We start from the raw sequence: 18,720 nt of genomic DNA on the forward strand, positions 1-18,720 counted from the left end.
TATTTTAAAAAATTGATTGAGTCTATATATTGTATCCCCATTATCAGTAGTAGAAAGCAAGTGTGTGTGTATGTGTGTGTGTGTTCTCTAAGTGGCTCTTGAAAACATTATCAACAGTTTTAATTATAAACAAAATGGCTGAATAACTCGATATATTAGTAGTAGTTTCTTCATTAAATGTTCTTCAGTCACATTTGATTTGTTATTTTTAGTTACATGAACATGCCGCCTACTTGGTGGACAGTTTGTGGGAGAGCTCTCAAGAACTGTTGAAAGACTGGGAATGTATGACAGAATTGCTATTAGAAGAACCTGTTCAAGGAGAGGAAGGTACAGTATTTTGATAAGTTGATTTATATATTGTTTTGGGTTCATATTGATAATCATACCATCCTATATAAATGACTTCTTAAAAATGAGTATATGCAAGTATATCTGTGTATCTTTTTTTCAAAGAGAACAGTTTGTTTCCTGTAACAAGCAAAGGTGTCTTAATAGTATCTAACATCTTTCTATATTAGGACTACAACCGTGCATGTCCCAGAAGTTTTTAAAACCCTATAAACATCATGGAGCATTCAAGGTTTTCTTTATGCTGATTTCAGATACAAAATACTGATGTACCTAACGTAAAAAGAAAAAAAAATGGTTTATCCGAGTCTTTTTGCTGTATATAAGTACTTGGCCTTTCACATATAAGGTTTAATTAGACCACAATCATCCCATCTTTCGTTATATATTTTTTTAACATTAAAATCAGGAAACCAACAATAAAGTCAGTTACTTAGCTGTTCAAGAAATAGGGAGGGAACTTCCCTGGTGGTCCAGTGGCTAAGACTCCACACTCCCAGTGCAGGAGGCCTAGGTTTGATCCCTCATAGGGGAACAAGACCTCATATGCTGCACCTAAGAGTTCACATGCTGCCACTGAGACCCAGCACAGCCAAATAAATAAATATTAAGAAAAAGAAGAGAAATAATTGCTATACTGATAATTTCTGAAGTATGCATCTTAATGTTACACTTTGTGTAATAACATGAACAGCAGACTGGATATGTATACTTAATAAAACATTCATCTTCTAAACACTTATATGAATATTAGCTCCGTAAAGCTAGCAATGCCTCTTCTGTATAGCTTGTTTCTCAGTCTAGCCCAGAATATTGTTCAGTCAATAAGCCATATCTGACTCTCTGCAACTCTGTGGACTACAGCATACCAGGCTTCCCTGTCCTTCATCATCTCCCAAAGTTTGCTCAAACTCATGTCATTGAGTTGGTGATGCCATATAACCATCTTATCCTCTGTCACCCCCTTCTCCTCCTGCCCTCAATCTTTCGCAGCATCAGGGTCTTTTCCAGTGAGTCCACTCATTGAATCAGGTGGCCCGAGCTTTGGAGCTTCAGTTTCAGCTTTAGTCCTTCCAGTGAATATTCAGGACTGATTTTCTTCAGGATTGACTGGTTTGATCTCCCTGCTGTCCAAGGGACTCTCAAGAGTCTTCTCTAGTACCACAGTTCAACAGCATCAGTTCTTCAGCGCTCAGCCTTTATAGTCCAACTCTCATGTCTGTACATGACTACTGGAAAAACCATAGCTTTGACTAGACAGACCTTTGTCAGCAAACTGATGTCTCTGCTTTTTAATACACTGTCTAGGTTTGTCATAGTTTTTCTTCCAAGAAGCAAGCGTCTTATGATTTCATGGCTACAGCCGCAGTCCACACTGATTTTGGAGCCCAAGAAAATAAAGTCTGTCACTGTTTCCATTGTTCCCCATCTATTTGTCATGAAGTGATGGGACCAGTTGCCATGACCTTAGTTTTTTGAATGTTGAGTTTTAAGTCAGCTTTTTCAATCTCCTCTTTCACTTTCATCAAGAGGGTCTTTAGTTCCTCTTCACTTTCTGCCATAAAGTTGGTGACATCTGGATATCTAAAGTTATTGATATTTTTCCTGGCAATCTTGATTCCAGCTTGTGCTTCATCCAGCCCAGCATTTCTCATGATGTACTTGCATGTAAGTTAAATAAGCAGGGGACGATATACAGCCTTGATGTGCTCCTTTCCTAATTCGAAACCAGTCCTTTGTTCCATGTCCGATTCTAACTGTTGCTTCTTGGCCTGAGGACAGGTTTCCCAGGAGGCGAGTAAGATGGTCTGGTATCCTCATCTCTAAGAATTTTCCACAGTTTTGAAGCAGAAGTAAATGTTTTTCTGAAATTCCCCTGCTTTTTCTATGATTCAGCAGATGTTGGATACTTCACCTTCTTGCATTTCTTTTTATTTGGGATGGTTTTGGTCACTGCCTCCTGTACAGTGTTACAGACCTCTGTCCATAGTTCTTCAGGCACTCTGCCTACCAGATCTAATTATTTGACTCTATTTGTTACCTATGTGATATAATAATAAGAGATTTTATTTAAGTCATACCTGAATTGCCTAGTGGTTTTCCCCACAATAGTAGTTTTTAAAATGACTGTTTCATGTAATCTATATGAATTCCTAGAATGGAGATGATACCTTGATGTAAATGAGGCTTGTAATGAACTTTAGAATTGAAAGAAACAGATTCAGATATCTAACTATCCTTTGTTACTTATATAGTCTTTTTTCTGTTTCTTAGATTACCTTTCTTTAAAACATAGATTCTTTGTCTTATTTTCTTAAATAGCTATTGTGAGTATTAAATGAAATAGTTTACTATTGATTCTCTATTCTTTTTTTCTCCTACTTTTCTGTGTGGTTCAGCTCTCTGGTATATAAGAGCAGAATTAGCCATTACCTGCAATAGATTACCTATACTTAATAGTGACCATCCCTTAGTGTTCTTTCCAAGCAGTAATGCTAATTCTTAACCACTGGACCACCAGGAAAGTCCTTGGTATTGTTAACTTTTTACTCTCATTTAATTATATAAAACATGTCATTCAGAAAATAATTACCATGACTGTTAGTCTTCAAGGTTTTCAAGATGAATCTGCCTTCTTAAAATAACTGTATATTATTATTAGATTTTCTTTGTGGTTTAAGTTTAGTTGACATTGAATTTAACTTTCAGCCAGTTGGCTTGGTTTGGTTTGATTTGGTTTGATTTTAACCAGAAAAGCAGATTGTAAAATGGGGGGAAATTTTTAAATCAACCACAATTTCAGGGTATGGTTGAATCTGGAAAGGCAAGGCTGGAGAATTTATTCATAACAAATGCAGAACTATTTTGAAATCCTGATTCACCTTTTTTTCATACATTTGTCCATATGCATGCTGTACCACATATAAGCTTTGGTATGGAATGACATCCAAATCAATATTCTGAGCTACTGTTTCGCTGTATTTGATATAATAAAATGCCATAGTAACTTATTTTCTTAAGACTAATTAGAAGTTAAGTTGTACTTTAGGTAAGTGAAATTTATTAGATATTCTAGTGGGTGAAAGTCTAGTTAGCAGTTGCAAATACAGGACTAAAATTTTTTCAAAACATTTATCAAAGACTACCAATAAAAGTTTAAATCATAACTGCTATATGTCCAAACAAAATTATCAGTCAAAAAGATAAAATGCACCCCTGAGTGCATAACAACGCTATTTCCAGTAGCCAAGATGTGGCAGCAACCTTAATGTTCATCAACAGATGAATGAATGAAAAAGATGTGGTGTATATGTACAGTGGAATACTACTCAGCCATAAAAAGAATGAATGTCATTTGCAGCTACATGGATGGACCTAGAGATTATCATACTATGTGAAGTAAGTCAGAAAGAGGAAAACAAATACCATATGATACCACTTATATGTGAAATCTAAAATATGACGCACATGAACTTATCTATGAAACAGAAATGGACTCACAGACATAGAGAACAGACTTGCGGTTGCTGATAGGGCAAGGGGTTGAATTGGGAGTTTGAGACTAGCAGATGCAGACGACTGTATAAAGGTGTAGTCACTCAGTCGTGTCCAACTCTTTGTGACCCCATGGTCTGTAGCCCACCAGTAGCTCCTCTGTCCATGGGATTTTCCAGGCAAGAATACAGGAGTGGGTTGCCATTTCCGTCTCCAGGGGATCTTCCCGACCCAGGGATTAAACTCTGGTCTTCTGCATTGCAGGCAGACTCTTTACCGTCTGAGCCACTAGGGAATCCCAAATGTATGTAGAATGGATAAACAACAAAGTCTTATTGTATAGCACAGGGAACTGTTAATATATTCAATATCGTATCATAAACCATAATGGAAAGAAAAATAATAATAAATCACAACTTCTATAAGACTACTTTGCAGTGTTTTTAAGAGATGGTAGTTTGTGGGGATATATGTGTATTCTACAGCAAAATCAAATTTCTGGTTAAATTTTTTAGTGTAATGTGAAGGTCTAGATTACAGGTAATCAGGCAAAAACAGGGCCATAGCTAAGTTATTTAACTTTTCTGGGTCTCAGCTTCTTCATTTATTAAGAAAAGTCTTATTGATTAGATAAACTTCTGTGGTCATTTACGGTTAGAATTCTGTGATCCAGTTGAGGCTGACGTAACGTGGATAAGTGGAATTCTTCAGGCAGTGAGTAATTAATTCAGTTACAATATGAACATATTTGTTGACCACCTTTTATGTGCTGTTATACTAAGCATTGCGAGTGTAGTCTTAAGCAGGGACAGCTCACTGCCCATATGGAGCTTACATTTCAAGTGGGGATGGTAGATCAAAACTAAGTGGTCAGAGTAATTTCAAAAGTTAGTAAGTACCTGTGATAGGTGATAACAATAAGAAAGTGTTCATTGTTAGATTGAATCTGAAAAGGAGATTCTAAGGATGTCATCCATGAGCCAGGAATCTAAAGGATATGGGGGTTAATAGAGGAAATGGTAACTGCAGAGTATCTATAGCATGAATGATATTGTTATATTCCAGAAGCTGCAATAGCTGGAGCACTGTGGGTCAGCGGCACTAGATGAGATAGAGGCAGAGGCCTGATGATGTAGAATATTTAAGTTCATAAGTGGATTTATTTAGTTTATTGTAAGTATAATAGAAAGCCACTTGCTGGGGTCCAGCCCTGGTGGATCCAGGGTAATTCGAAGGGGGGACGGAGTCGGCGTCTTAGGAAAGAATTATTTAATTAGGAATATAAACAGAGATTAGGAAAGAATAGTGTAGTAGGTAAATTAGTGGAGAAAAGAGGCTGATATTTCTTGGTTTACACGGAAAGCTAATAAAGTCTCAAGACAAGAAACTTGCACCGTCTATGTTAGGCCACAGGCTCCCGCTTGAATAGCGGAGGGTGCCCTGCCTTGGGCTCCCTCTCGCCTGGGTCTTAGAAGCCTGGGCAAATAAGTAGACACACAGAGCCTCAGCATTCCAAGGGATCAGCCTGAAAAAGAGAGGGAGGGAGAGGGAGAAAGAGAGAGTCGACACGGGGGGAGGCCAAGCTTGTGCAAAAACCCCCTAGCTTTATTTTTAAAAGGTGTTTATATACCCTAAGTTTTACATAATGCAAGATACAGAGTCATGCAGGGGCAGCAGTCCTGACCCTTTCTGTATATCTTTTTGTATACAAAGGGTCTCAGGTGATTTACATTATCTTCTGGTCAAGAGGCCTGTTAACACTTTATGGCTCTCTTCCTTAATGAATGTTAATCTCATTTCCCCTGAAGTGTTTTCCTTTAATCTGCATCACCCTCAAAGCACTAAAGTTACATCCCTATAGAACAATGGTGCAATGGGTTATAACAAAGAAGGTACTTACCTCAAAGATCTATGTTGCTACTTGCTTTTTTCTATATACCAACTATATCAACAAATAAAAGATATGAAAATTTGGCAGCAAGTATTGGCTCAACAAATGAAACCCTTAATCAGTCCTATTCTAATGATTTTGACTCCTCTGAAGCCCCTGCATTCCTAGGATGTTTTAAGCTTCCTGTGCCTCTGGCCAGGAGGCCACAAACAATCACATGCGCAGCTGTAAGAGTCGTCTAGGCAAGCTAGAAAGCCATCAGAGGGGTTTTTGGATTGAAACACTCTGATTATGCCCAGGAGACTTATTATCTAAAAGCTCTAAATTAACTTTTTCCAGAAAAAGGTGGTGGGGGGACATCCCCCTGTTAATGTCAGAAAAGTAGGCGAAAAGCACAATGCAGTAAGGCAGGCAGACTCTGATTTGGGGGCAGATGCACGAGAAAATTCAGCGAGGCTCCCTCAAGGCCGGACTCGCCTTTGCCTGTCTGACCCCTTAACCTCATGACCTTTGCCGTGAGCGGTACTCCTCATGCTGGCTCCCAGCAGCCACTGAAAGATTTTAAACAGGGAAGTGATGTGATCGCATTTGTATTTTAAGGAAAATGCTTTCTGTCAACATTTTTGGAATAGGCAGAAGATCAATTAGATAACTGTTGCAGTGGTCTCAATGGGAAATGATAATAAAAATACAAAAGATGAAAATAAATTATAGAAATAAAAAGCCCATGTCAGTTTTTAAAATTGTGGATAGGAAGGGGACAAAAGCAGGAAGAACAAGAGTGAGAGCAAGCTATATAAAAAGGATGGTAAGAGATAACTATACACTATAGAAGGCAAAGTAAAGAGGGTGTTCAAGAGAGCTATGGTTAATAATATCAAATATTGCAGAGGAGGAGAAAAAGGACTGTGCAAAGACCATCAGCTTTAAGTGAAGATTTGGGTCATCAGTGACTTTGTAGTGTTTCTTTTCAGTGGTATTAAGGAGAAAAGCCAGAGTTTAAGGTGATAAGATTGAAATCAATAATGAGGAAATTGAGATGATATCTAAAGAGGTTTCTGAAAACTTAAAAAGTGGTGTACTTATTTGATAATTCAGAGAGCAAACAGCACCCATTCCTTTCTGCCATTGTGGCTGTTTGACTCTCAAATATGGCTTAAGGCTTGCTTGTTTTCACTTGTAAATTTCAATTGTTTTGAGTTGGCCATATCAAAATGGATGGTTTCAAATATACACTAATAAAGCTGATGACGTTAGATACTGTATAAGGTTGAATTCTTCAACACTAATCTATAGATTTTAGTGTATAATAGAAGAGTATTTCTATATTTGATAAGATTTTCTTTTACCTCATTTTCCTCAGAACTAGATTCTTCTTCATAAATAATAGAAAATGCATTTATTAGGTTGGCCAGAGAGTTTGTTTGTCAGCCAAACAAACTTTTTGGCTGACCCAGTAATTCATAGTCTTGTCATTCCTTTATCCCTAGCCAAATGTGAAAAAATAAGAAATTCTTTGATTGTTTTATTGCATGGGAAGGTTTTCATATTATTAAGCATTGAATCAGAGAGTATAAATGGAAAGCTGAAGCTATTTCTGTGGTTTTACTAAAACAAGCTAAACTTCATGTGTTTTTCCTATCAGTAAAAGTGTAAAAATTAATTAAGATGTACATACATATTCCTGTTCAGGATGATTTTGGTATAGAATAAGGGATAAGATGTAACAGCTTTGCTTGCCTTTTCGTTGGTGTTACCCCAGTTTATTTTGAAATAATCAATATAGATGTCTCAGCTTCCAAAGCTTATTATTTTTTCTTTATGCCTAGTTCTATCTCTATAATCCCCATATCTATTGGTCTTTCTTTTTTTCTTTAGCATAAACAACTATACAGAGAAAAGAACACGAGGAAGGAGACAAAGATAAAATTAAACTATTCAAATTAGTTTCAAAATGTTTTAAAATATATGTATAGGAATGAATTCAATAAGGAAAGTACAGAATCACTGTGAAGAAAATCATAATGTTTCATTAAATAATGTCAAATATGATCTTATAAATGAAGAGTTATATCATGTTCCTGGCAGGAAAGATGATTAAAATGTCAGTTCTTCCCAGCATAATGTATAATTTTCTTAAAAATACCAGTGCAAATTCCAGTGCATTTGAGAGAGTTCTGAAAGGTGAGGTGAGAAAATGAACTAAGCATAATGATTTTAAAACTTACATAGACTGAGTAAAGTAAGTCCAACAGAGAAGACAAATACATGACACTGGGTATATGTGGAATATTTTTTTTAAAGGGTACAAATGAACAATCTGCAAAACAGAATTAGTTACAGATGCAGAAAACAGACATGTAACCAGAAAGTTGAGGCGGATAGACTGAAAGATTGAGATTGCCATATGCACACTTTTGTGTATAAGACAGATAACTAATAATGGCCTACTGTATAGCACAGGAAACTACTTAGTACTCTTTAATGGCCTATATGAGAAAAGAATCTAAAAAAAAGTGGAGCTATATATATATATATATGGCTCACTTTGCTGTACACCTGAATTAACACAACACTGTAAATAAATTATGCTCCAATAAAAACTAAAAATTAAAGTTTATGCAGAATTTCATGAATATGTTGTAAAGACAGTATAGCATAGTGCTTAAGAGCATAAACCTTGAAGTCAGACTGCCTGGGTTCATATCTGGGGTCTACTACTAATTGAGTGCCTTGAAAAGTTGTTTATAACTGCCCTACGTATAAAAAATACTTCATAAATTGCTTGCTATGACCTTTATAGAAATTAGAAAATTTTAAGGAAAAGGATTAGGTAAGGGAAATTTGTTCAACTAAATATTCAATTTAGTTGAATAAAGTTACACATTATTTCACTTCAGTCGCTCATTGGTGTCTGACTCTTTGCAACCCCATGAATCACAGCACTCCAGGCCTCCCTGTCCATCACCAACTCCCGGAGTTCACTCAGACTCAAGTCCATCAAGTCCGTGATGCCATCCAGCCATCTCATCCTCTGTCATCTCCTTCTCCTCCTGCCCCCAATCCCTCCCAGCATCAGAGTCTTTTACAATGAGTCAACTCTTCACATGAGGTGGCCAAAGTACTGGAGTTTCAGCTTTAGCATCATTCCTTCCAAAGAAATCCCAGTGCTGATCTCCTTCAGAATGGACTGGTTGGATCTCCTTGCAGTCCAAGGGACTCTCAAGCGTTTTCTCCAGTACCACAGTTCAAAAGCATCAGTTCTTCAGTGCTCAGCTTTCTTTATAGTCCAACTCTCACATCCATACATGACCACAGGAAAAACCATAGCCTTGACTAGATGGACCTTTGTTGGCAGAGAATGTCTCTGCTTTTGAATATGCTATCTAGGTTGGTCATTACTTTTCTTCCAAGGAGTAAGCATCTTTTAATTTCATGGCTGCAGTCACCATCTGCAGTGATTTTAGAGCCCCCCAAAATAAAGTCTGACACTGTTTCCACTGTTTCCCCATCTATTTCCCATGAAGTGATGGGACCACATGCCATGATCTTCGTTTTCTGAATGTTGAGCTTTAAGCCAACTTTTTCACTCTCCTCTTCCAATTTCATCAAGAGGCTCTTTAGTTCCTCTTCACTTTCTGCTATAAGGGTGGTGTCATCTGCATATCTGAGGTTATTGATATTTCTCCCACCAATCTCGATTCCAGCCTGTGTTTCTTCCAGTCCGGAATTTCTCATGATGTACTCTGCATAGAAGTTAAATAAGCAGGGTGACAGTAAACAGCCTTGAGGTACTCCTTTTCCTAATTGAAACCAGTCTGTTGTTCCATGTCCAGTTCTAACTGTTGCTTCCTAACCTGCATACAGGTTTCTCATGATGCAGGTCAGGTGGTCTGGTATTCCCATCTCTTTCAGAATTTTCCACAGTTTATTGTGGTCCACATAGTCAAAGGCTTTGGCATAGTCAATAAAACAGAAATAGATGTTTTTCTGGAACTCTCTTGCTTTTTCCATGATTCAGCGGATGTTGGCAATTTAATCTCTGGTTCCTCTGCCTTTTGTAAAACCAGCTTGAACATCTGAAAGTTCACAGTTCATGTATTGCTGGAGCCTGGCTTGGAGAATTTTAAGCATTACTTTACTAGCGTGTGAGATGAGTGCAATTGTGCAGTAGTTTGAGCATTCTTTGGCATTGCCTTTCTTTGGGATTGGAATGAAAACTGACCTTTTCCAGTCCTGTGGCCACTGCTGAGTTTTCCAAATTTCCTGGCATATTGAGTGCAGCACTTTCACAGCATCATCTTCCAGGATTTGAAATAGCTCCACTGGAATTCCATCACCTCCACTAGCTTTGTTCATAGTGATGCCTTTAAGGCCCGCTTGACTTCACATTCCAAGATGTCTGGCTCTAGGTGAGTGATCACACCATCATGATTATCTTGGTCTTGAAGATCTTTTTGTACAGTTCTTCTGTGTATTCCTGCCACCTCTTCTTAATATCTTCTGCTTCTGTTAGGTCCATACCATTTCTGTCCTTTATCGAGCCCATCTTTGCATGAAATGTTCCCTTGGTGTCTCTAATTTTCTTGAAGAGATCTCTAGTCTTTCCCAATCTGTTGTTTTCCTCTATTTCTTTGCATTGACCGCTGAAGAAGGCTTTCTTATCTCTTCTTGCTATTCTTTGGAACTCTGCATTCAGATGCTTATATCTTTGCTTTTCTCCTTTGCTTTTCACCTCTCTTCTGTTCACAGCTATTTGTAAGGCCTCCCCAGACAGCCATTTTGCTTTTTTGCATTTCTTTTCCATGGGGATGGTCTTGATCCCTGTCTCCTGTACGACGTCACAAGCCTCCGTCCATAGTTCATCAGGCACTCCGAGATCTAGTCCCTTAAATCTATTTCTCACTTCTACTGTATAATCATAAGGGATTTGATTTAGGTCATACCTGAATGGTCTGGTGGTTTTCCCTACTTTCTTCAATTTAAGTCTGAATTTGGCAATAAGGAGTTCATGATCTGAGCCACAGTCAGCTCCCGGTCTTGTTTTTGTTGACTGTATAGAGCTTCTCCATCTTTGGCTGCATAGAATATAATCAGTCTGATTTTGGTGTTGACCATCTGGTGATGTCCATGTGTAGAGTCTTCTCTTGTGTTTTTGGAATAGGGTGTTTGCTGTGACCAGTGCATTTTCTTGGCAAAACTCTGTTAGTCTTTGCCCTGTTTCATTCCGCATTCCAAGGCTAAATTTGACTATTACTCCAGGCAGATTTGCCTGTTTCTTGACTTCCTACTTTTGCATTCCAGTCCCCTATGATGAAAAGGACATCTTTTTCAGACGTTAGTTCTTAAAGGTCTTGTAGGTCTTCATAGAACCGTTCAACTTCAACTTCTTCAGCGTTACTGGTTGGGGCATAGACTTGGATTACTGTGATATTGAATGGTTTGCCTTGGAAACGAACAGAGATCATTCTGTCATTTTTGAGATTGCATCCAAGTACTGCATTTTGGACTCTTTTGTTGACCATGATGGCTACTCCATTTCTTCTAAGGGATTTCTGCCTGCAGTAGTAGATATAATGGTCATCTGAGTTAAATTCACCCATTCTAGTCTATTTTAGTTCACTGATTCCTAGAATGTCGACGTTCACTCTTGCCATCTCCTGTTTGACTACTTCCAATTTGCCGTGATTCATAGCTTCCTATGACATTCCTTCCGTGACATTCCAGCTTCCTATGCAATATTGCTCTTTACAGCATCAGATCTTGCTTCTATCACCAGTCACATCCACAGCTGGGTATTGTTTTTGCTTTGGCTCCATCCCTTCATTCTTTCTGGAGTTATTTCTCCACTGACCTCCAGTAGCATATTGGGCACCTACTGACCTGGGGAGATCCTCTTTCAGTATCCTATCATTTTGCCTTTTCATACTGTTCATGGGGTTCTCGAGGCAAGAATACTGAAGTGGTTTGCCATTCCCTTCTTCAGTGGACCACATTCTGTCAGACCTCTCCACCATGACCCACCCGTCTTGAGTGGCCCTACGGTCATGGCTTGATTTCATTGAGTTAGACAAGGCTGTGGTCCTAGTGTGGTTAGATTGACTAGTTTTCTGTGATTATGGTTTCAGTGTGTCTGCCCTCTGATGCCCTCTTGCAACACCTACCGTGTTACTTGGGTTTCTCTTATTTGGACGTGGGGTTTCCCTTCATGGCTGCTCCAGCAAAGCGCAGCTGCTGCTCCTTACCTTGGACAAGGGCTATCTCCTCACCGCAGCCCCTCCTGACCTTTTACGTGGAATAGCTCCTCTAGGCCCTCCTGCGCCCGCGCAGCCACCACTCGTTGGACGTGAGGTTGCTCCTCCCAGCTGCCGCCTCAGGCGTGGGGTAGCTCCTCTCAGCTGCACCTGCACTGTCGCAGCTGGCACTCTCAGCCCCTGTCCCTGACCTCAGACGCGGGGTAAGTCCTCCTGGCCACCGCCCCTGACCTCAGACGTGGGGTATAACATTGCTATAATCGAAACAGCATGGCTTTATAACACTGAAACTGAAGAATCCAGAAATATTAATAGATCAAAGTATATAGTGAAAGTAAAGTTGCTCAGTCGTGTCCGACTCTTTGCAACCCCGTGGACTGTAGCCTGCCAGGCTCCTCTGTCCATGGGATTCTCCAGGCAAGAATACTGAAGTGGGTTGCCATTTCCTTCTCCAGGGGATCTTCCCAACCCAGGGATCGAACCCCGGTCTCCTGCATTGCAGGCAGATGCTTTATCCTATATAGGAGCATCTGCTGCTAAGTCGCTTCAGTCGTGTCCGACTCTGTACGACCCCAGAGACGGCAGCCCACCAACATGTTAAAAGTTGACGTTTCAGATAAACCAAGAAAAGCTTCTTTTCTTTAACAATGATGGGGGCATCATTGAGTACTCATCTGGTGGGAGCAAACAGACCCAAACCTGATATTAATACTATCAGCAGAATAAATTTCAAATAGAAAAGAGATGTAAAAGCAAGCAACAGAGACAGAGAAGAAAATATACTTCTTAATCTCTGGGAGAAAGGAGCTCTTTGAAAGCAATGCAAGAAACCCAAAAGACTTTTTTTTAAATCTATATGAAATGATAGATATTAGCTAAACTTACTGTGGTGATCATTTCACAATATAAGTAAATTGAATCATTGTGTGGTGCAACTTAAACCCGTATGGTATTGTATGTCAGTTATCTCTCAAAAAAATAAATAAAAATCCTGGAAAGCAAAGAAAGAAATCTGAAAGTCGTAACACAAATCTCTGTAGATATGACTCTGTAAAAGTTAACTATTTCTGACAAAATATACCATGAGGAGTCTAAAACCTAAAGAACAAGCTGTGAGAAAATATTTGCATCATTTAAGACAAAGTTAATGCTACTAATATATAAGAATCCAAGAAAGGTGTGTAACAATGGAAAAGTTAACAGAAAATAAACAGAAGAATCTCCAAAAATTTTTTTTAATAAACAAGAAAATGCACTCCACTAATTATGCAGGAGCAAAATAAGAAATACCACTTTGAGTGATTGGATTGGCAAAAATTAAAGGAACTTATAACATCCAGTGTTGGCAGGGATAAAAGGAATCAAACATTGTCATCATGGCAGTTGGAGGTGTGGATTGCAGTAAGTAACCTTATTGATTTGTCAGTACCAAGATTTTAACCTTTGAGTCATTATTCCCTCTCTTGACATTTATTCTGCCGAAATAGAAGTGTTAGTTACATAAATATGTGTGTATTTATGATACTTGTTATTGAATTTTTTATAAATGTGACAAGAATTTGGGGAAAATTTGAGTGAATGTTAATAGAGAAGGTTGAATAAACTGTGAAACACAAACTATGTAATAACTTGTAATTATTTAAGGTAATTATTCATATATGTCATATCACTTGAAAGATACTCAAAATCTATTGTTAATGTTTTGTTACTAAAAAAAGCAAAATATATGTAAACTTTGAAATGATATAGAAGGAAAATTTTGGCATTGCCCAGTTCAGAAGTATGATATTATAAGAGATTAGGTATTAGAAGAAACTGGAGGTTATTCTCTTTTTCTTTACTTCGTGTATCTCTTTCTTATTTGACTTATGACAGATACATATTATTGAAAAGATAAAAAGGACAAAGAATAGAACTTAACCTTAGTCTTTAAGTAATCGTTGCAGGGTTTTTTTTTAATAATTGTGTGCATTTTTTATATGTGGCTATTATAAAACTATCTACTTACGCTAATGTGTTTTGTTTGACTTTAGCAATGTCCGACCGTCAGGAGAGTGCTCTTATAGAGCTAATGGTTTGTACAATTCGTCAAGCTGCTGAGGCACATCCTCCAGTGGGAAGGGGTACCGGCAAGAGAGTAAGTTACTAGTAAAAAATCTAAAAAAAAAAAAAAAAAGTGAACAACTTTGAAATATTTACATTTACTGACATATGTATTCCTATACACATGAAAATTTTGTAAATGATACAAGTTGTGGTAGTTCTTATATCCTGTCTACTCAGTTTCCAAAATTAGATTCTTTTCGTCCATACTGCATACACTTGTGCCTGCTTCTACTTCAGTATCCTAAGAATTTTCACATTCATATTTGTTTAAAGTACAGAAAGGCTCTGAAGGCAAACTATCTAGTTTTGCAAACTCTTCCATTTAGCATCTATGTAATCTTTGGACAGTTGACCATTTTCTTTCTTAAACTGCTCACCCCTAGTATGAGGCTAATAATGCAGGTGTTATTGCTGATAGCTTACAGTGAACGATGTCAGATTCATAATCTCTGAGGAAGATTTAGCTTCAGGACCAGGGACCAGGCTTGATCACTCAAGAGCTTTTGTGCAGCAGAGTTTCATTAAAGTGAAAAAGGACAGAGAAAGCTTCTGACTTGGACATCAGAAGGAGGATGGAGAGTGCCTCCCCTCCAGAGTCTTATCAAGGCCTTATATACTTTTACCAGACCCACTCCCACAACATACATCTTAAATTAACAGGATTAGAACTAACAATAGAAAGGTCTTACAAGATCCACTCCTACAGCATACATCTTAAGATAACAAGATTAGTCAGAAGGTTCTTATTAAGGAAAAACATGTCCTCGAGCAAGATACATTCTTATATTGACTAAGACAAAGCAGTGTAGAAAGTTTGTCCTTTTCTTCTCCTTGAGAGCCCTGGACCCCTTCTTCCTCAAGGGCTCTGGACCCCTTCCTCCTTGAGGACCCCAGACTCCTTATCAACCTACCTAAGGATTAGATCTTTCATTATTATTCCAGATGAATTGAGATGATCACAGACGGAAAGACTAACTCTGGTAGTGTGAAGAAGTAGGCAATTTCCCTTCCTCTTCTCTACCCCCACCCCCGCACAAAAGGGAATGAAACTGGAAAAAATATCAAAACCATATCAGGGCTCTGGAAATTCACCGCAGATTAAAAAAAAAAAAATTTAGAAGTATTTCTAGGCATATCTTAGAGATATTGTAAGTTGAGTTCCAGACCACTACAATAAAGCAAATATTGCAGTAAAGCTAAGCACATGATTTTTTTCTTTTCTCAATGCATATAAAAGTTGTATTTACACTATACAGTAGTCTATTAAGTGTACAATGCCTTATGCCTAGAAAAACGATGTACATACTGTAATTTAAAACTTTATTGCTTAAAGAAAAACACAATCATCTGAGCTTTCAGAAAGTAAGAGTCTTTTTGCTGGTGGCAATTTCTTAAAGTTAGACAATGATGAAGTTTACCTCATTGATGGACTTTTCCTTTTGAAAACTGGTTCTCAGTAACATCTAATACTGTCTGATAGCATTTGACCCACAGTAAAAGTTTTTCAGAACTGGAGTCAGTCCTCTCAAACCCTGCCACTGCTTTATCACCTAAATATGTGTCATATTCTAAATCTTTTATTGTCATTTCAACAATCATCACAGCATTTTCACAATGAGTAGATTACATCTCTAGGAACCAATTCCTTTGCTCACCCATAAGAAGCAACTCCTCATCTGTTAAAGTGTTTGTCATGAGGTTTATACATATTCAGACTCCACTTTGAATTCTTTCTCTTGTTATTTCCTGCACATCTGTAGTTCCTTCCTCCAAAGAACCCCTTGTACTTCTCAAAGTCATTCATAAGAGTTGAAATCAGCTTCTTCAAAAATCCTGGTAATGTTGATATTTTTACCTCTTTTCCTTGAATCATGAATATTTTTAGTGCCATCTAGAATGCTGAATCCTTTTTAGAAAGTTTCCAATGGACTTTGCTCAGATTCATCAGAGGAATCACTGTCTATGGCAGGTATAGCCTTACAGAGTTTTTCTTAACTAGTAAAACTTCAAAGTCAAAATTACTCCTTGATCCATCGGGCTACAAAATGAATATTGTGTTAAGCGACATGAAAATAACATTATTCTCTTTGTACATCTCCGTCAGAACTCTTGGGTGACCAGATGCATTGTCAGTGAGCAATCATATTTTGAAAGGGATCTTTTTTTTGAGCCGTAGATCTCAACAGTGGGCTTAAAATACTTGCCAAACCACCAGCTCTGGGAGTTAGTGATGGACAGGGAAGACTGGCATGCTGCAGTCCATGGAGTCACAGAGAGTCAGACATGGCTGAGGCAATAGAACTGAACTGAAACCACGTTGTAAACAGATGTGCCATCTCCCAGACTTTGTTGCCACATTAATAGAGCATAGGCAGCATAGATTTAGCATAATTCAAGGGGCCCTTGATCCACGGGGCTGCAAAATGAATATTGTGACAGGCAGCTCATAGCTCAGTTGGTAAAGAATCTGCCTGCAGTACATAAGACCCAGGTTCATTTCCTGGGTTGGGAAGGTCCCCTGGAGAAGGAAATGGCAACCCACTCCAGTATTATTGCCTGGAGAATCCCATGGACTGTGGAGCCTGACAACCTACAATCAATGGGGTCGCAAGAGTCGGACATGACTTAGCGACTAAACCACCACCACCACCACCACCAAGGGTCCCTAGAACTCTCAGAAAGGCAAGTGAACTTTGGCTTCATCTTAAAGTCACCACCTGTATAACTATGAAAATCCTAGGTGGCATCTTCTTTTAATATAATGCTATTTTATCTACATTGCAAATGTTTTGTATAGCATCAGTTCAGTTCAGTCGCTCAGTCATGTCTGACTCTTTGCGACCCCAGAAATCGCAGCACGCCAGGCCACCCTGTCCATCACCAACTCCAAGAGTTCACTCAGACTCAAGTCCATGGAGTCCGTGATGCCATCCAGCCATCTCATCCTCTGTTGTCCCCTTCTCCTCCTGCCCCCAGTCCCTCCCAGCATCAGAGTCTTTTTCCAGTGAGTCAACCCTTCACATGAGATGTCCATGAGCTTCAGCTTTAGCATCATTCCTTCCAAAGAAATCCCAAGGCTGATCTCCTTCAGAATGGACTGGTTGGATCTCCTTGCAGTCCAAGGGACTCTCAAGAGTCTTCTCCAACACCACAGTTCAAAAGCATCAATTCTTCAGCGCTCAACCTTCTTCACGGTCCAACTCTCACATCCATACATGACCACATGAAAAACCATAGCCTTGACTAGACGGACCTTAGTTGGCAAAGTCATGTCTCTGCTTTTGAATATACTATCTAGGTTGGTCATTACTTTTCTTCCAAGGACTAAGCGTCTTTCAATTTCATGGCTCAGGTCACCATCTGCAGTGATTTTAGAGCCCCCCAAAATAAAGTCTGACACTGTTTCCCCTGTTTCCCCATCTATTTCCCATAAAGTGATGGGATCAGATGCCATGATCTTTGTTTTCTAAATGTTGAGCTTTAAGCCAACTCTTTCACTCTCCTCTTTCACTTTCATCAAGAGGATTTTTAGCTCCTCTTCACTTTCTGCCATAAGGGTGGTGTCATCTGCATATCTGAGGTGATTGATATTTCTCCCGGCATTCTTGATTCCAGCTTGTGTTTCTTCCAGTCCGGTATTTCTCATGATGTACTCTGCATAGAAGTTAAATAAGCAGGGTGACAATATACAGCCTTGACGTACTCCTTTTCCTAATTGAAACCAGTCTGTTGTTTCATGTCCAGTTCAACTGTTGCTTCCTGACCTGCATACAGGTTTCTCATGAGGCAGGTCAGGTGGGTATTCCCATCTCTTTCAGAATGTTCCACAGTTTAATCTGATCCACACAGTCAAAGGCTTTGGCAAAGTCAATAAAGCAGAAATAGATGTTTTTCTGGAACTCTCTTGCTTTTTCCATGATCCAGCGGATGTTGGCAATTTGATCTCTGGTTCCTCTGCCTTTTCTAAAACCAGCTTGAATATCAGGGAGTTCATGGTTCACGTACTGCTGAAGTCTGGCTTGCAGAATTTTGAGCATTACTTTACTAGCATGTGAGATGAGTGCAGTTGTGCAATAGTTTGAGCATTCTTTGGCATTGCATTTCTTTGGGATTGGAATGAAAACTGACCTTTTCCAGTCCTGTGGCCACTGCTGAGTTTTCCAAACTTGCTGGCATATTGAGTGTAGCACTTTAACAGCATCATCTTTCAGGATTTGAAACAGCTCAACTGGAATTCCATCACCTCCACTAGCTTTGTTCATAGTGATGCTTTCTAAAGCCCACTTGACTTCACATTCCAAGATGTCTGGCTCTAGATTAGTGATCACATCATCATGATTATCTGGGTCGTGAAGATCTTTTTTGTACAGTTCTTCTGTGTATTCTTGCTACCTCTTCTTAATATATTCTGCTTCTGTTAGGTCCATACCATTTCTGTCCTTTATCGAGCCCATCTTTGCATGAAATGTTCCCTTGGTGTCTCTAATTTTCTTGAAGAGATCTCTAGTCTTTCCCAATCTGTTGTTTTCCTCTATTTCTTTGCATTGACCGCTGAAGAAGGCTTTCTTATCTCTTCTTGCTATTCTTTGGAACTCTGCATTCAGATGCTTATATCTTTGCTAT

At 38.7% G+C, this 18,720-nt stretch overlaps 1 protein-coding gene across 3 annotated transcripts in view; it reads left to right on the forward strand.

Moving 5' to 3' along the window:
- Positions 1-18,720, forward strand: part of STAG1 (STAG1 cohesin complex component) — a 469,514-nt gene that overhangs the window by 380,253 nt on the left and 70,541 nt on the right. For all 3 annotated transcript variants that reach the window (XM_060395498.1, XM_012102945.4, XM_060395501.1), the window contains 2 exons: positions 213-330; positions 14,025-14,128. In XM_060395498.1, coding sequence (XP_060251481.1) covers positions 213-330; positions 14,025-14,128 — 222 coding nt within the window. The remainder of the gene's footprint in view (positions 1-212; positions 331-14,024; positions 14,129-18,720) is intronic.

Source organism: Ovis aries, chromosome 1 (genome assembly GCF_016772045.2).
Source record: "Ovis aries strain OAR_USU_Benz2616 breed Rambouillet chromosome 1, ARS-UI_Ramb_v3.0, whole genome shotgun sequence".
NCBI classification, from domain to species: domain Eukaryota; kingdom Metazoa; phylum Chordata; class Mammalia; order Artiodactyla; family Bovidae; genus Ovis; species Ovis aries.